Genomic DNA, 15,175 nt, shown 5'->3' with positions numbered 1-15,175 from the left:
GACATGCAAGGGTCTGAGCTTCCTGCTGCTACCAGTCAAGTAAACAGAGACGAGGTTGAATCTTTGTAGTGTGCTTATTAATCAGAAAGTCAGCAATCTGAGGGAGGGGCAGCAGGTGTAACACGCTGAAAAGATGGCTCGAACAATTCATTTCAAACAAGCTGCCTGAGGCCACAACCCGGGCATGTGCCCTTGACTGAAATCCAACCCAGGACCCTTCAGTCTGCAGGCCAATGCTCTATCCACTGAGTGAACCGGCTGGAGTTTTTCTTATAACATGTCCTTTAGTTCCCCTAGGATTTGTAAGAAAAAATCTTTTCTTTATATGAATAGCTATCAAACAACTGTGATTCTGTTTCTATTTAGTGTCCCTTCCTTCCCCATTACTTTTAAGTCTTGTATCTATGAGATTAGTATTTATGGAAAGCATCTTACTGCTGAAGGAGAGGGGAGGATGGAGTCCTGCCTGTCCCAATGTGTAACAGTCCATCTGCAGATAGCTTTCACTATATTTTCCAGAGAGAGTTGGAGCGTGGGATGGGGCCCATGTTTCTATTTATCACACATCCCACCCCGACATGGATGCTTTTCTTTTCACTCTCATACAATCTGCCCATATATTTTCTGCATATATCCTGGGGAGGGAGGAGGATGGGTGAGACATTACATTTGTTTTTTTTACAGCAGTCATATAGCATATGGTAAAGGGATAATAGAGATATATAATACATTTATACATATTAGTATCAAAGTACATAAAGTTGATTGTCAGTCCTAAGAACATTTTTAAATATGTTAAGATTGGACCATACTGTCAGGTTGACTGGATTTGTTTTCTAAGGTAGCCCAGCAGTATCAGAGAGGGACATTTTATTCACAAACCCAACTGTCTGCAACATTGGACCTGAGAGCCACTTCATTAGCCCATCTTGCAAAGCTTTAGCCTGCACGGAACTAAGGAGAATAAGACAAATGTTTATTTAGTAGGTACCAACAGAGGCAAATTAGCACCAGTGGGTAGTATACAAGCCAGTGCTGTACTCTGTGTAAAAACAGTGACTTGTTCATATGGTCTTTCTGGTCTTCTATACCATACCTTTGACAGGTGATGTCCCCTCCAGCCCAGAATACTACTTGTGAGAGGAGGAATACAAATCTGCCAGACGCAATAGTACTTGGCCACTTATCAATTATGGTAGCAAGCCCAGGGCAAGACCCTCCCTCCATGGGGCTAGGAGATTGCACCAGCAGGTACCAGTTTGAGTTTCCTGAAGCCAGGTAAATACACTAGCTCTAGGACAGTGATCGGCAAACTCATTAGTCAACAGAGTCAAATATCAACAGTACAACAATTGAAATTTCTTTGGAGAGCCGAATTTTTTAAACTTAAACTTCTTCTAACGCCACTTTTTCAAAATAGACTCGCCCAGGCCGTGGTACTTTGTGGAAGAGCCACTCTCAAGGAGCCAAAGAGCCGCATGTGGCTCATGAGCCGCAGTTTGCAGACCACAGCTCTAGGGTATTAACCTGAGGTGCTGGCAACAACAAGTTATTCTCTGCCCCCCACTCCCCCCAGCAAGGTGTTATTTTCAGCCCCTTTCCATACCTGGGACCAAGCCCTTTTGGGATTTGGTGTAACCAAAGACCCCTATAATGTCCCCTCCTGGGTTACATATGTGTTCAATTCTTCCAGTAGTGTTAGATCATAGAAACCAAGCACCTGTACCTATTTATATGCTGTTTTGCCTCTCATAAGCCTGTGGTGCTTCTCCTGCCAATCCTACTGTTGGCTTTCTGCTTATAAGAGTTATAGAGGTTTCGGGTGCAGACAGTATAATCTTGAGTGTGGTCAGAAAGAAAATGAAATTGACTGGCATCACACGAGTTGCCTAATTAAGTCCTTTCTTATCTATAATTAGTTGAAACTGGGAAAGTTATACTTTATCTCCCAGTGCAATCCTTTTTTACCCTTTCACAGCACAGAAGTCCAATATCCCACCTACCTCAGTGGTCCTGAGTCTATATGAACCCTGCTGTTCAAGTGCCCCTTGGGTAAATGTTATTTGAAAAAAAGAAAAAAGTTTTTCTGTTTCTTTGCAGGAGAGCTACAGTGCAGGTGTCAAGCATTATGAAGCTGATGACTTTGAGCTAGCTATCAAGTATTTTGAACAAGCTTTGAGAGAATATTTTAATGAAGACACAGAGTGTCGAGTCCTATGTGAAGGGCCTCAGAGATTTGAAGAGTATGATTATTTAAGGTATAAAGCTGGTCTCTATGAAACTATTGCAGGTAAAATTTACTTTTTTTTCTTTTATTAATTTTATGGTTATAAAAATACTACATGCAATCTCTAAAAATATTCCAACAACATAGAAGTGTATATATATTGTAAAAAATGAAAGATTCTCATATATCTAAACACACCTATCTGCTATAGATAACTTTATGCAGTTTAAATTTTGGTGACTGTGCTCCCTCCCAAATCTTTTCAGATGCATATCTAAACATTCATGTAAGATAATTCTATTTTTTATAAAAAATAAGATAATGCTATAAATACTGATTACCAGTATATTTTTTGTTTTATTTTATGCTTAACAATGTACTGTGGACTTCTTCTCATGTAAGTACATGGAGGTCTATCTTATTTTATTTAATGGTTGCACAATGTTTCATTATTTGGTGACAGCACAATTTATTTGGCCAGTTTTTTACTGATGAATATTAAGGAAGTTGCAATTTATTATTCTTATAAACAATGTAGTAGTGAATACTTTTATATAGTCTTATTTAATTATTTAAAAGGGTATTCTATTATATGTGAGAATTTCATGTGTTGTAAAAGTAGTATTTAAAATAGTAGGTAAGCCGAAACCGGTTTGGCTCAGTGGATAGAGCGACAGCCTGTGGACTGAAAGGTCCCGGGTTCAATTCCGGTCAAGGGCATGTACCAGCTGATAGATGATTCTCTCTCATCGATGTTTCTAACTCTATTCCTCTCTCTTCCTCTCTGTAAAAAATCAATAAAATATATTAAAAAAATAAAATAGTAAGTAATATGCATTCTACATTAATTGAGGAGATTAGCTAACCATTTGTGATGGGAAGTGAGTTTTCTGGTGTATAAAAAATATACACAAAAATAAGGTGACTAGACATCCCGCTTTTGGTAGGACAGTCCCGATTTTTGAAAAGAAAATTGGGACTTTTTTAAAACACTGAAGAACGTGGGACAAATTGTTAAAAATCGGGACTGTCCCGCCAAGGACATCTGGTCACCTTACACAAAAATGCATTCTATTTATATTAATAATTTCGGTGTAAAGTAAAACTATTAGAAGAAAATGCAGAGTAATATTGTGTAATATTAGGAGAGGAAAAGCTCTTTGCATGGCATAAACAAGAAATATGAAGAAAAAGGTAGACTTTAATAAGACAAACACAGAAGATATAATAAGTCAAGCTGTTTTACAAAGGATAAGTGGGAAAAATCGAAAAAATAAAACATTACAGGCAAAGAGTTACTATTCTTAATTAAATTCTTAATTATTACAAGTAGTAATTTATTTGTTATTTACTAGTAGTAATAATAATAAACACTCACTTAGCAGTTACAATATACAAAGCATTTTACTTCTTTATATTTCAATTCTCTAAACAACTTCTTGTGTAGATATTATTGTTATTTACTCTGTTTGTTTTTTAAAAGTGAGGGATTTGTACCTCAGAAAGCCTAAGTAATGTAATTAAAGTGAAACTTAGAAACAAGACTAGTTTTTCTCACTCTGGAGCCCCATGTTTTAAAGGTTTACACAATTGAAAAATGAGCAAAGAGTGATTTATTCAATGACAATGTTTAACAAATAATTGTTGAATGTGTAGTATGTTCCAAGTTATAAAAATACTAGAGGCCTGGTGCATGAAATCGTGCACAGGAGGGCATGTCCCTCAGCCCAGCCTGTGCCCTCTCACAATCCCAGACCCCTTAGGTAGGGCCCCTAGGCCTGGCCAGTGATCAGGGCCTATCAGAACTTTCCTTTTCCTGGCTGTTGACAGCTGGCCCCACCCCACAGCTGCCACTGTTTGCCAGCTGCCACTGCTTGCCATCTGTGTGGCACTGCCCCCTGTACCTATTTCTTGCCACCAGTTGCCTCTCTCTCTCCAGGTGACAGGGGTATGATTGCTTGGCTGGCCTGGACCTCCCTCTGTGGGGCAATCGATCTGGGGACCCCTGGATCGATTGCCCTGCAGATCAATTACCCCAGAGAAGGAGTACCCGCCCAACCACTGCAGTGCTGCCAGCTGGGCGGCCTGGGCCTCCCTCTGTGGCAGCTGGCCAGGTAGCCCTGCCTATCTTATAGGGTCATCTGAAAGGTCATCTGGACAGTGTTTCTGTTGTTTGGTCATTCAGTCAATTTGCATATTATACTTGTATTATTATAGATGAAAAATACTGTTCAACTTCATATATACTCATAGAAATTTAAATTCATAAAGTCAGTATTCTCTCCCCAACTTCCAATGTTTTTTTTCCCTCCGTAGAAAGAACCATTCACCTAGTATCTCAACCAAACCTCAAGAAGTATCTTTCAATCCAAAATTTCCCTCAATTCCTATACCCATCTAATTTGTTACCAAACTTTGATAGATGTTCCCTTCTAATAGTACTTAAAATTCCCTGGTTCTCTTCACCTCTTTCACTACCACCCTGCTTCAAATCAACAGTATATTTTCACTAAGCCACTACGATAGCCTTCTTACTGGTCCTTATGTCCTCTTCAGGTTTTACTCTGCAGTCAGACAGAGCAGTCTTCGTAAAAAAGGAAAAGTCTACTCACAGACATGTTGGAAACCCTCTTGGCTTCCATTGCACTTGGAATAAAACCCAAAACCTTTAATAAGGAGGACATACTTGTCTACATTTTCATCCTCTCTTTGTGACACATTCCTACTGTAGTTCTTTTAATTCTTTGCATATGCCAAGCTCATTTCCACTTAGAGGCCTTCCAAATATCCTTTTCCTCTATCACTGCCTAATGTCCGATCTTGCTCAGTGCCCAGTGCCTAAGTGCAGGGACTGGCAAATAATAGGTTCTTAGTAAATATGTGTTACATGAATGGGCTGCATAACCGAAGGAGATGGCATATCCATCAGTTATACTGCAGAGATTAAAAGGGTTAATAATACTCCATATTTGTGAAAATGTAGATCATATATTGTTGAATTCCTTTAGTGGGGCACTTGGGGAAATATCTATTACATTAAACAAGTAAATTGGACTGAAAATAGATTTGTCAAATGACCAATTTGCCACACAATTTAGTTGCCCTAAATCAACTAAGTTCACTTAAAATCAATACCAATATTTAAATTATTGAGGAATTTTTCCCCAGAAAACTTGTGTTTCATGGGGCTTCTGCCAGAACCATTTGCCTGCATTTTTGTGAGCACTGTTCATTTGAATGCCAGTTGCATGTGTTTAACATTTTAAGTGGTGTGTGTTTCTTTACAGAGAAATACTTTTCCTTTATTATAGTTTACTATCTTGTGGCTTTGTGGGGATATGTGTCCTCCCTCCACTTCCACATTTGCCTCTACATGTGCCTGCCTCTACCAATGGCAACTAAACAGCCTTGGAAAACATCCTAGATCTGGTTTAGGAAAATTGAATAACAATTTCCCACAGCTTAACATTTAGCAATTTCCTCAAGGCCACCACAGCATGCTGTTTGCTGAAAAAGAAGAGTGATCTCCTAACTCAGGCTCTTAACACTTAACACGACTTCCAACACCATGACGCTCACATCCAGTAAAGCAAATTGATTTAAGAAAATGTCATAGTTCTTTAAGTTCAAGCCAAATATTATATATTATAGTCATATGGTAAGTCTTGGGTATTTGAAACATATTCAAAATTTTTTTATGAGAAAGAAATTTTAAAAAGTATTACCACACAGAGTCTTAAATCTAAACTTATTAGAAACATATTAATTGCAAAATAATGTTTGGTGAAAGAAGCAAGGAGTACAACTAATAAAAAGTGACATTATAACTCTATGTAAATTCTTCTTTGGTTCAAACCTGTCATAAATGTGGAGTAAAACTGGCTTTTAAAACATAAATGTATTTAGAAAGCCAGAATATTTGAATTTTTAGAATTAGAAGACCATTAAAAATTGGAGAAATATACAAATAGTTTCTGAATACATTTATTTATTACTAGCAATCCTTGTTGAAGCCCTAAAGGATGTTTTTATGTCACCCTTTGCTGCTATTTATATCTTGCTTTGAAAAATACATTTATTCAGATTTTGAGTCCTCAGTGGATGTGTTTTCCACCTTTTCCTTTTGCTTGTCATTTGGAATTAGGAGGAGTATGTATTAAAAGGTAAATAACCAGCTAATTAAGAGAAAACAGTTGAAGGTTGTTTGTTGTTATTTTCTTAAGAAATAAAATAGCTAGCTATTTGTTTCTAATATTCTAATCAAATAAACAGAACTCATTCTTTCCTTCACATTCCCTAACCTGAAGTTAAGAATCAATGGACAGCAAGGATTCTGTTAGCTATGCTATATTAGCTTGAGTTAGCCAGCTTATGTAAAAAATAGCACACTCCCCTTTACCCTCTTTCCCCTCCCCCATTCATCTCAGAGAGAAAGGGAGAAGGAGAGACAAAGACAGAAACATCAATGATGAGAGAGAATCATCGATTGACTGCCTTCTGCATGCCCATGCATATGCCCTGACCAGGAATCGAACCATGACTGGATGGCACACTCTTTTTTTACACATCTTGTCATTAATGTACCTTTCCTTCCTGTTGTGTTTTGGGGTTCTTCTTCAAGGTCATCGAGATACAATCTGAACTCTGCCTAACTGAGAAGCTTTTGAAAGAAGGCTGTTGTGATAAATTAAATGGTACAGTTATCATTCTCAAGAGAACCTGCTCACTCAGCATGAGCATGAAAAACCAATTCTCTTGATGGAAAAGACTACCTCCATCTTCAATGTAAAAATCAAAATTGGGACAAAATATAGCAAGTGTGTTGTTTTTATATCCTCTGGTTCATTAGCCACTGTGTTTCCTCAGCTCATGCTTACATAAGCCAGAGCCCAGAACTAAAGGAACTATGACCCAAACTTCTGATTCTGACTCTGGGCTATTCCAGCCTATTAATATATCTGAAAAGAAGCTCTGAAGTTGTTATAATAGGAAAGTCAACTATTCATCTGGGTGTGAGTGGGGTAAGATGGTCTGTGTCACTTTCAGGAGATGTGTAGAAAACAGGGTACACAGAAGGGAGGAGTGCAGTATAGACACAAGACCAACAGACAGAAGATTTGGAACCTATTATTTTAAAAATATATATTTTTATTGATTTCAGAGAGGAAGGGAGAGAAGGGATAAAAAATCAATGATAAGAGAGAAAAAATGATTGATTGCCTCCTGAACACCCCTTCCTGAAGGCCCTTGATTGGAATTGAACCTGGGACCCTTAAGTTCGCAGGCTGCACTCTACCCACTGAGTCAAACTGGCTAGAGCTGGACTCTACTTTTAATTACTATCATGATCACTGGTTAGGAGGCCTTGGCAAGTCACTTAACTTCCTTGGTGAAAAGGATTTCTGGTTGTGGAGTGAGGATAATAATGATATGGTTCCCAGGTGTGGTGAGGTGAGGAATGCTGTGCTGTCACTGTGGCTCTAACTGAGGTCTGGACATTGAGATGACTGGAGGACCCACTGTGGGCTCTTGTGTTCCAGATCACTACGTGCAGGTGCTGGTTTGTCAGCATGAGTGCGTGAGGGAACTTGCCACCCGACCTGGCCGCCTCTCCCCGATTGAGAACTTTCTTCCCCTGCATTATGACTACCTACAGTTTGCCTATTATCGAGGTAAAGCGTGGGTTATCCATGAAGATGTTTGGGGGCCAAGGGTTTTGCTCCTTGTAACATAATCGCTCTCTCCTCTCACATCACCATAGCTCAGGAAAAGAGGAGCAGGAAGTGAAACTACAAATGGGCAAATCTTACCTAATAATAGACAAACATGTAAAGTGACCATACCTCCGCTACAACACCAGCCAATCAGGAGTGATATGCAAATTAACCCAACAAAGATGACAGTTAATTTGCATACTTAGCTGCTGAGTGATGGAGGCTGGACGCTTTCGTTGTCACCATGGCAATGATGCAGGCATTCTGCCCCACTCCTGTTCTCTCAGGGCCTCTAGTAGCATGGGAAGGAGGGGCCTGAGTGGAAAGAGGCAGATCCAGGGCCTGAGCTGAAAGGGGCTGGGCCAGAGTGGAAAGGCGGTGCAGGCAGCCAGGGAAAGGAAAGCCCATTCTAGCAGGAATCTTCATGCATCTGGCTTCTAGTGCTGTGATAATGTCCTGAAAATGATACTAGACTGTGATAATGTCCTGAAAATGATACTAGATGGTCTTAGGTTCTATAGCAGCAGTTCTCAACTGCTAGCAGCATCACCTAAGACCATTGGAAAACACAGGTATTTATATTATGATTCATAACAGTAGCAAAATTACAGTTATGAAGTAGCAACGAAAATAATTTCATGGTTGGGGGTCAAGACATTAGAAAGGTTGAGAACCACTGCTCTAAAAAGTTTATATGGAAACAATACAGACAACACCACACCCACACCCACATACACACTCTAACTTATTTCTGCATCTTACACAATGAAGATGGCATATTATTTACACTGTTCTCTACATTGATTTCTTTACCTAATAATACATATAATACTTTTTTAGAAGGTTTGTCCAATGAAATTACCATTTTCTTATAAATTTTGGTAATTTTATATGATTCAACCTAATTGTATCAGTACATACAGACCTTCCTCATTAATTTTTCTTCCAGTTTGCATATCATATAACTTATTTCATGTGATTCTTTACTGATGGGCATTGTATTGTTTGTAATTTTTTGTTATGATAATAAATGATAAAATGAATAACATTTTACATATCTCACTTTATATTTGCACATAAATACCTGTAAGACAGAATTATACTAATTAAATGGTTTATTTATTTGTAATTTTGATAGATGTTGCCAATTTTTTCTCCATTGAGGACATTTTTTATTGCTCATCAACAGAATATATTATCAGATTGTCAGATATTATCAAATTGTCCCAATGTATTAGGTGAAAAATGATATCTCAATATAGTTTAATTTCCATTATCTAAAAAAGAGAAAGAGACTGAGCATCTTTTCTTATATTTAAGGGCATTGAACATAATTTTGATTGCTGAAATTAGTCTTAGGTACCATGTTGTCAAAATCAGTACAAAAATCAGAATTAACTACTAAAATTCTATTCTGTGTATTGGTATTAAATATTATAAGTTGTCAACATACAATACATCTTCAGATGGAAACTTTTGAATATTTATGTAAAACAACTAACACCAAAGAAGACCAAAGCAGTACCTTTTGAATACCTGAAATCATGTTCCTTCTACCTGTAACTTTCTGATTGCTCTACTCAGCCTCACCTTATCTTCCCTTATTGACATATAATGCTGACTTTTCACATATATATTGAAGTATCCTTCAACCTCCTTTAGACAGACCTCAGCTGACTCTAATGCTTCAACTCCTTGATCTTTCAGTTGGTGAATATGCGAAAGCCCTAGAGTGTGCCAAGGCCTATCTTCTTCTCCATCCGGATGACGAGGATGTCCTGGACAATGTGGCTTACTATGAGAGCCTGCTGGATGACAGCATCGACCCAGCATCCATCGAGGCCCGAGAGGTGAGATCAATGTCCTCAGAAGCCATTCTGCATTCTACTAGGTGCTCCAGGGAGAGTTAGTAAAAAATATAAATATACCTGAACATGTAATAAACATTCTAGAACTTGGTTCTTTTGAACTTTGTTAATGCCAAAAGCATATTTTTTTTTATATGTACTAGCTTGTAAAAACCTGTTGAGATGGAGACATTTTTACAGTTCTGTTTTCTTTTTTCTTATTGCCACTGTCTATTATAATAAAAATGATTCCTACTTAAATGCTTATTATATCTCTTAACTGTTATTTAAATTTTTCTTTCATTTTTTCCCCCTCTAGGATTTGGCTATGTTTGTGAAGCGTCATAAACTGGAATCGGAACTAATAAAATCGGCTGCAGAGGGCCTGGGGTTTTCATACACTGAACCGGTAAGAGCAAAAAATAAAAAGGAAGTGTTTTGTTTTTCTTTTTTCTGTTTTTAAAATTTATTTATTTTTAAAATTTATTTATTAAGTGTTTTATAAAAGAACTGTTCAGTAGACATTTTCTTTATACTTTTATTAGCCAGTCTTGTTTGTTGAAGATTCTTTAAAAAAAATATATATTTAATTGATTTTTTACAGAGAGGAAGAGAGAGGGATAGTGAGTTAGAAACATCAATGAGAGAGAATGACTGATCAGCTGCCTCTTGCAAACCCCCGACCGGGGATTTGCACGCAACCAAGTTACATGCGCTTGACTGGAATCAAACCTGGGAACTTTCGGTCCACAGGCCGATGCTCTATCCACTGAGCCAAACCGGTTTTGGCTGTTGAAGATTCTTAATCCCCTGCCTGAACAAAAAGAGGATGTGCATGAATGTTTATTCAAACTAGAGACCCAGTGCATGGGGTCATTTGGCCCGGCTTGCAGGGATCAAGTCGAAACTGGCTCTCCAACATCTCCCAAAGGGTCGATCCCCGAGTGAAAGAGGGCACAAGCCAGGCTGAGGGACCCCACTGGGGCATGATCAGGGCTGGAGAGGGACTGCCCGAGGCTCTAGGGCATGTCCAGCTGTCTCATCTTGTCTGGAATCGGCCAGACTCCAGCAGCAAGCTAACCAACCGGTCAGAGCATCTTCCCCCTGGTAGTGAATGTGCATCATAGCTACTGGCTGAACAATTGAATGGTTGGACACTTAAGCTTTTATATATATAATCTAGAGGCCCAGAGCACAAAATTCATGCACTGGTAGGGTCCCTAGCAGCTGCTGGCTGCCAGCCAGGACCTTCCTTCCCCTGACTGGCCCTGCCCCCTGGTCAAACTCCCAGATGAACTCCCAGTCAAGGGGAAATTTGCATATTATACTTTTATTATATAGGATAAGTGATAGATAAACTTTATAAGATTTTTATAGATTCCCATACGCATGAGATCCCAAGTCAAAAGCAAATGTATTTGGATAGAAGTGAAGTATTTTGTACATGATGCATTTGCCTCAGGTTTGTTTTATTTCCTGAATTATTAATGCAACATTTTATATTTTCTCTTAAACATTTTAAACATTTTAAAAACTTCAAAAAGAACAAAATCACTCATGATTATATTGTAGTACCCAAACATGCTGGCTTTTCTTCACTTGTTTGATTGTTCTTCATATGAAGATATATCTTTGGCAGAACTAGTACTGTGGCATATAGATATGCTTCTATTTTGATTTTGATTTCAGGAACCATAAGTGATTTCCATATTTTTACAGTTTATTAGTTGCACATATATAGTTTATGTCTAATAAATAACTCTTCTCATGATGCTGAACATTTGATTTGTTTTCTCTTATACTTAATGCATTAAGCATTTTTTCTCTGTGTTGAACTACATTGTTTGAATCAATTCCCAAGAATGGGATTACTCTGCCATTCAGGGATGTGAGAAGTTTTAAAGTTCTTAAAATTGCTTTTCTAAGAATGGTTTCTGACACCTGTATTGCTCCTAGCAATACATAAAAATTCTAGTTTACTACAAACATCTCAGCAATGAGAAATAACATTTTAAAATAACTTGTATTAATCATATATTATATACAAAATGGCACATCATTGTTACATTCATTTGTATTCCTTTGATGGTCACTATAAACAAACTTTTCATATGCTATTAATTACTTTTCTTCTACATTGAATTGTCTGGATGTACTTTTTGTTCTTTTATCTGTTAGCTATTATATATGTTCTTTATATAATTTGCATGTCATATGTTTATAAAAAGCACTATTTGCAAAATATCCTATTTGTAACATATTCTTTTCATTTGTATCCTAGTTATATCATGTTTTATTGGCACATTTAAAAATTAGTTTAATTTTAATTTATCAATTCTTTTTAAAAAATATATTTTATTGATTTTTTTTTTTACAGAGAAAAAAGGAGAGAGAGAGAGTGTTAGAAACATCAATGAGAGAGAAACATTGACCAGCTGCCTCCTGCACATCTGTTACTGGGGATGTGCCTGCAACCAAGGTACATGCCCCTTATCTAGAATTGAATCTGGGACCTTGCAGTCTACAGGCCGATGCTCTATCCACTGAGCTAAACTGGTTAGGGATAATTTATCAATTCTAATGCAATATTTCTAATAGTTTTATCTAATCCTACAAAGGATTTTTTTTTTCTTTCAAAACTGCATTATTTTGAGACCCCAGGGAAGGCACTTGGTCACTTTATTGTCTTGTAGAGATGATTGAGCTGGACTTTTTGTTTGTTTTATTCATAAAACATAAGAGAATTAAACTAAATGATTTTTTTAATGTCTTCTGGACACCAAACTCTAAATCACTTCTTGGACAAATTAATGGATGTCCAGGATAATTTCATGACATTTTTTAAAAAGTGTGTGTATTGTTTTGTCTTTGTCAAAATTGTATTAACCTTAGCCTTTCTTTCTATTACTTTTAAATAAAAAATATAAAATATCATATATAACATGAATGTTTCATAACATTGTAGTCCTTTTGAGTATTTCAAAGGTATTCTATTTCTGTAATTGATGTTTTAGTGACAAACTACTGAGCTATATTTAATTTAAAACAGAACTATTGGATTCGATATGGAGGACGACAGGATGAGAATCGGTGAGTTCTCCATTCAGAACACCAACTGTTTACGTAATTTTAAAATATTTTTCAAAGGTATACAATTTCTTTTCCTTTAAAAAAATTCATTTATGGTTGCCAAATGGGATAAGGATTGGGGGAATGGGTGAAAGGGGGGAGGGATTAAGATGTATAAATTGCTGGTTATGAAAATAGTCATAAGGATGTAAAGTACAGCACAGGAATATAGTCAATAATATTGTAATAACTATGTATGGTATCAAGTGGGTATTAGACTTATCTGGGAGGATAACATGTCTAATCACTATGTTGTACACCTAAAACTAATATAATATTGTTTGTTAACTGTTTATATTTAATTAAAAGAAATATATAGAGTCAGACCTATTATAAGAAACTGAGTTCTATGAATAGGCAAAAATATATAATTAAAAGAATTCCAAACTGGGAACTGGGCCCAGCTGTTCCTGTCACTTCTGTGTAACCTGGAGTAATTTATTTTTCCCTCTGGGCCTCATGATTTTACTCAAATGAAGGAATTGAAATAGGTGATCTCTGAGGGTTAAACATTCTGTAATTCTATAGCAGAGCAAACTGGATTTTTCACAATTTATTAGTATAATAAAGCTTGAAAGCTTTAGTGTAAGCTAAAATACTAGGTGCTAACTAACTCAATTGGAAGATAACTCATTTTTTGAAATGATAGGAGTCAAAAGTCCATTTATGTGTCACAAACAGTTCAAGGAATTATAGAATGTTGATATTACATGTCAGAGGTCACATGGACTAGCCTATTCATTTTCAAATTCTAAAGCTGAGGACCTGACAAGGCAAAGGAATCCTAGAGTCTCACAGTAACAGGAACAGCATATCCAGATCTTCTTAGTCAAAATCTTGTGTTCTTTCCCTAGACTTCAAAGACTCAACCTTGGGGTAGCCTAGAATTATTGCAAGAGATCCAAGAATGCATATGCACATTTGGTTGTGTTCATCATGCTATTATTTGTGTGTTTGCAAAGTTTGACACAAATTCGTGGCTTCCTTCTTGGAATAGTTGAGAACCACTACATTAGAACATGGTTTATTTTATTTTAACCATTGTTCAGTGATGAACACTCTATGTTCAAGACATATAATGTGACACTCTGAGCATTATATAGATGCACATGATAATTTTTTCCAGATTGGTTGTGATTCATAGTCTTAAATTAAGGGGGTTAAGTAATGGATACAATTAATTGTAGTAATGATTGCTAAGATGATTTAGAGAAGTGAAATAGAACACACTCATGAAGGAATAGAAAAGAACTTCATGAATTTCCAGTAGCTAGGTTTTTAGGAGTGTTGTCCTGATACATTAGGGTCTCTCTCTCTCTCTCTCTCTCTCTCTCTCTCTCTCTCTCTCTCTCTCTCTCTCTCTTTGAACAATATATTTTTTAAAAAGTACTTCATGAAGGTACTGACATTTTATTTGATCTTGAAAGATAGGTAGACTTCTGTACAATGAGCATATAAAATATGGAGTCATAGAGTACCTGGGTAAAGTATTTTTGCTTTCGAACATCTTTATTCAATGAGAAATTGCCATTTCCACTTTTAAATAATCAGGGTTCCTTCAGGAGTGAATGTGGAAGGAGCAGAAGTTCATGGATTGTCAGTAGGGAAAAAAACATCACCCAAGATAGACCGAGACCTAAAAGAGGGTAAGTATCTATGCACTTTAACTCTTAGAAGGAAGGTAAGGGTAGAATGGGAATTGACCAGTTGTTATTCAGATCAATGCAAAACCTGCTTTCTTTGGAGAAAAAAAAAAGACTAAGCTACTACAATTCATGAAATTCTGAAAGCAAGGCTAAAAAATAAGAATATATCAGATTTATATATCATTACTTTTAGTTTCCAGCAAAAGGACTTTCTGTTTCCTACAAGAATCCTGTGAGACAGGTAGGAACTGTGTTATCATTGCCATTCTCAGTTTGGTACCTGAGGCTTAGAAAGGTCACATGGCTCACTTTTGTCATACAGTGAGTGAGTAGTGCTGGATAGTATAGAATAGACTATGTAACAGAACTTAAAGAGACAGCTTGCATGGGATGTTAGATTAGTTAATCTAAAATGTTTGAGTCACATATATCTGATCAAGGCTATGAGAGAGAAGTAGAATTTAGGTTGAATTGACAGATGTCAAGAAAGCCATTCTAGTGGGTAAAACAAATGGAACAAAGACACAGAAATGGCGAAAGCAAAGCATCATATGCTTACTTAAAATAAACAAATTTTTAAGCAAATTAATGTAGAAAGCATTTTATTGTATT

The 15,175-nt window shown here is 36.8% G+C and overlaps 1 protein-coding gene across 5 annotated transcripts in view; it reads left to right on the top strand.

Annotated features, from left to right (window-relative positions):
* The window catches only part of P3H2 (prolyl 3-hydroxylase 2), a 159,782-nt gene that overhangs the window by 122,456 nt on the left and 22,151 nt on the right, over positions 1-15,175 (top strand). For 4 of the 5 annotated variants that reach the window (XM_036448725.1, XM_045583817.1, XM_045583815.1 and 1 more), the window contains exons 3-8: positions 2,101-2,290; positions 7,768-7,899; positions 9,649-9,791; positions 10,108-10,197; positions 12,838-12,878; positions 14,469-14,563. In XM_036448725.1, coding sequence (XP_036304618.1) covers positions 2,101-2,290; positions 7,768-7,899; positions 9,649-9,791; positions 10,108-10,197; positions 12,838-12,878; positions 14,469-14,563 — 691 coding nt within the window. The remainder of the gene's footprint in view (positions 1-2,100; positions 2,291-7,767; positions 7,900-9,648; positions 9,792-10,107; positions 10,198-12,837; positions 12,879-14,468; positions 14,564-15,175) is intronic. The other variant, XM_045583814.1, reaches the window with a different exon arrangement.

This window comes from Pipistrellus kuhlii, unplaced genomic scaffold (genome assembly GCF_014108245.1).
Source record: "Pipistrellus kuhlii isolate mPipKuh1 unplaced genomic scaffold, mPipKuh1.p scaffold_m20_p_2, whole genome shotgun sequence".
Taxonomy (NCBI): domain Eukaryota; kingdom Metazoa; phylum Chordata; class Mammalia; order Chiroptera; family Vespertilionidae; genus Pipistrellus; species Pipistrellus kuhlii.
The sequence above is the reverse complement of the archived record's forward strand: the minus strand, read 5'-3'. Positions and strand labels throughout refer to the sequence as shown.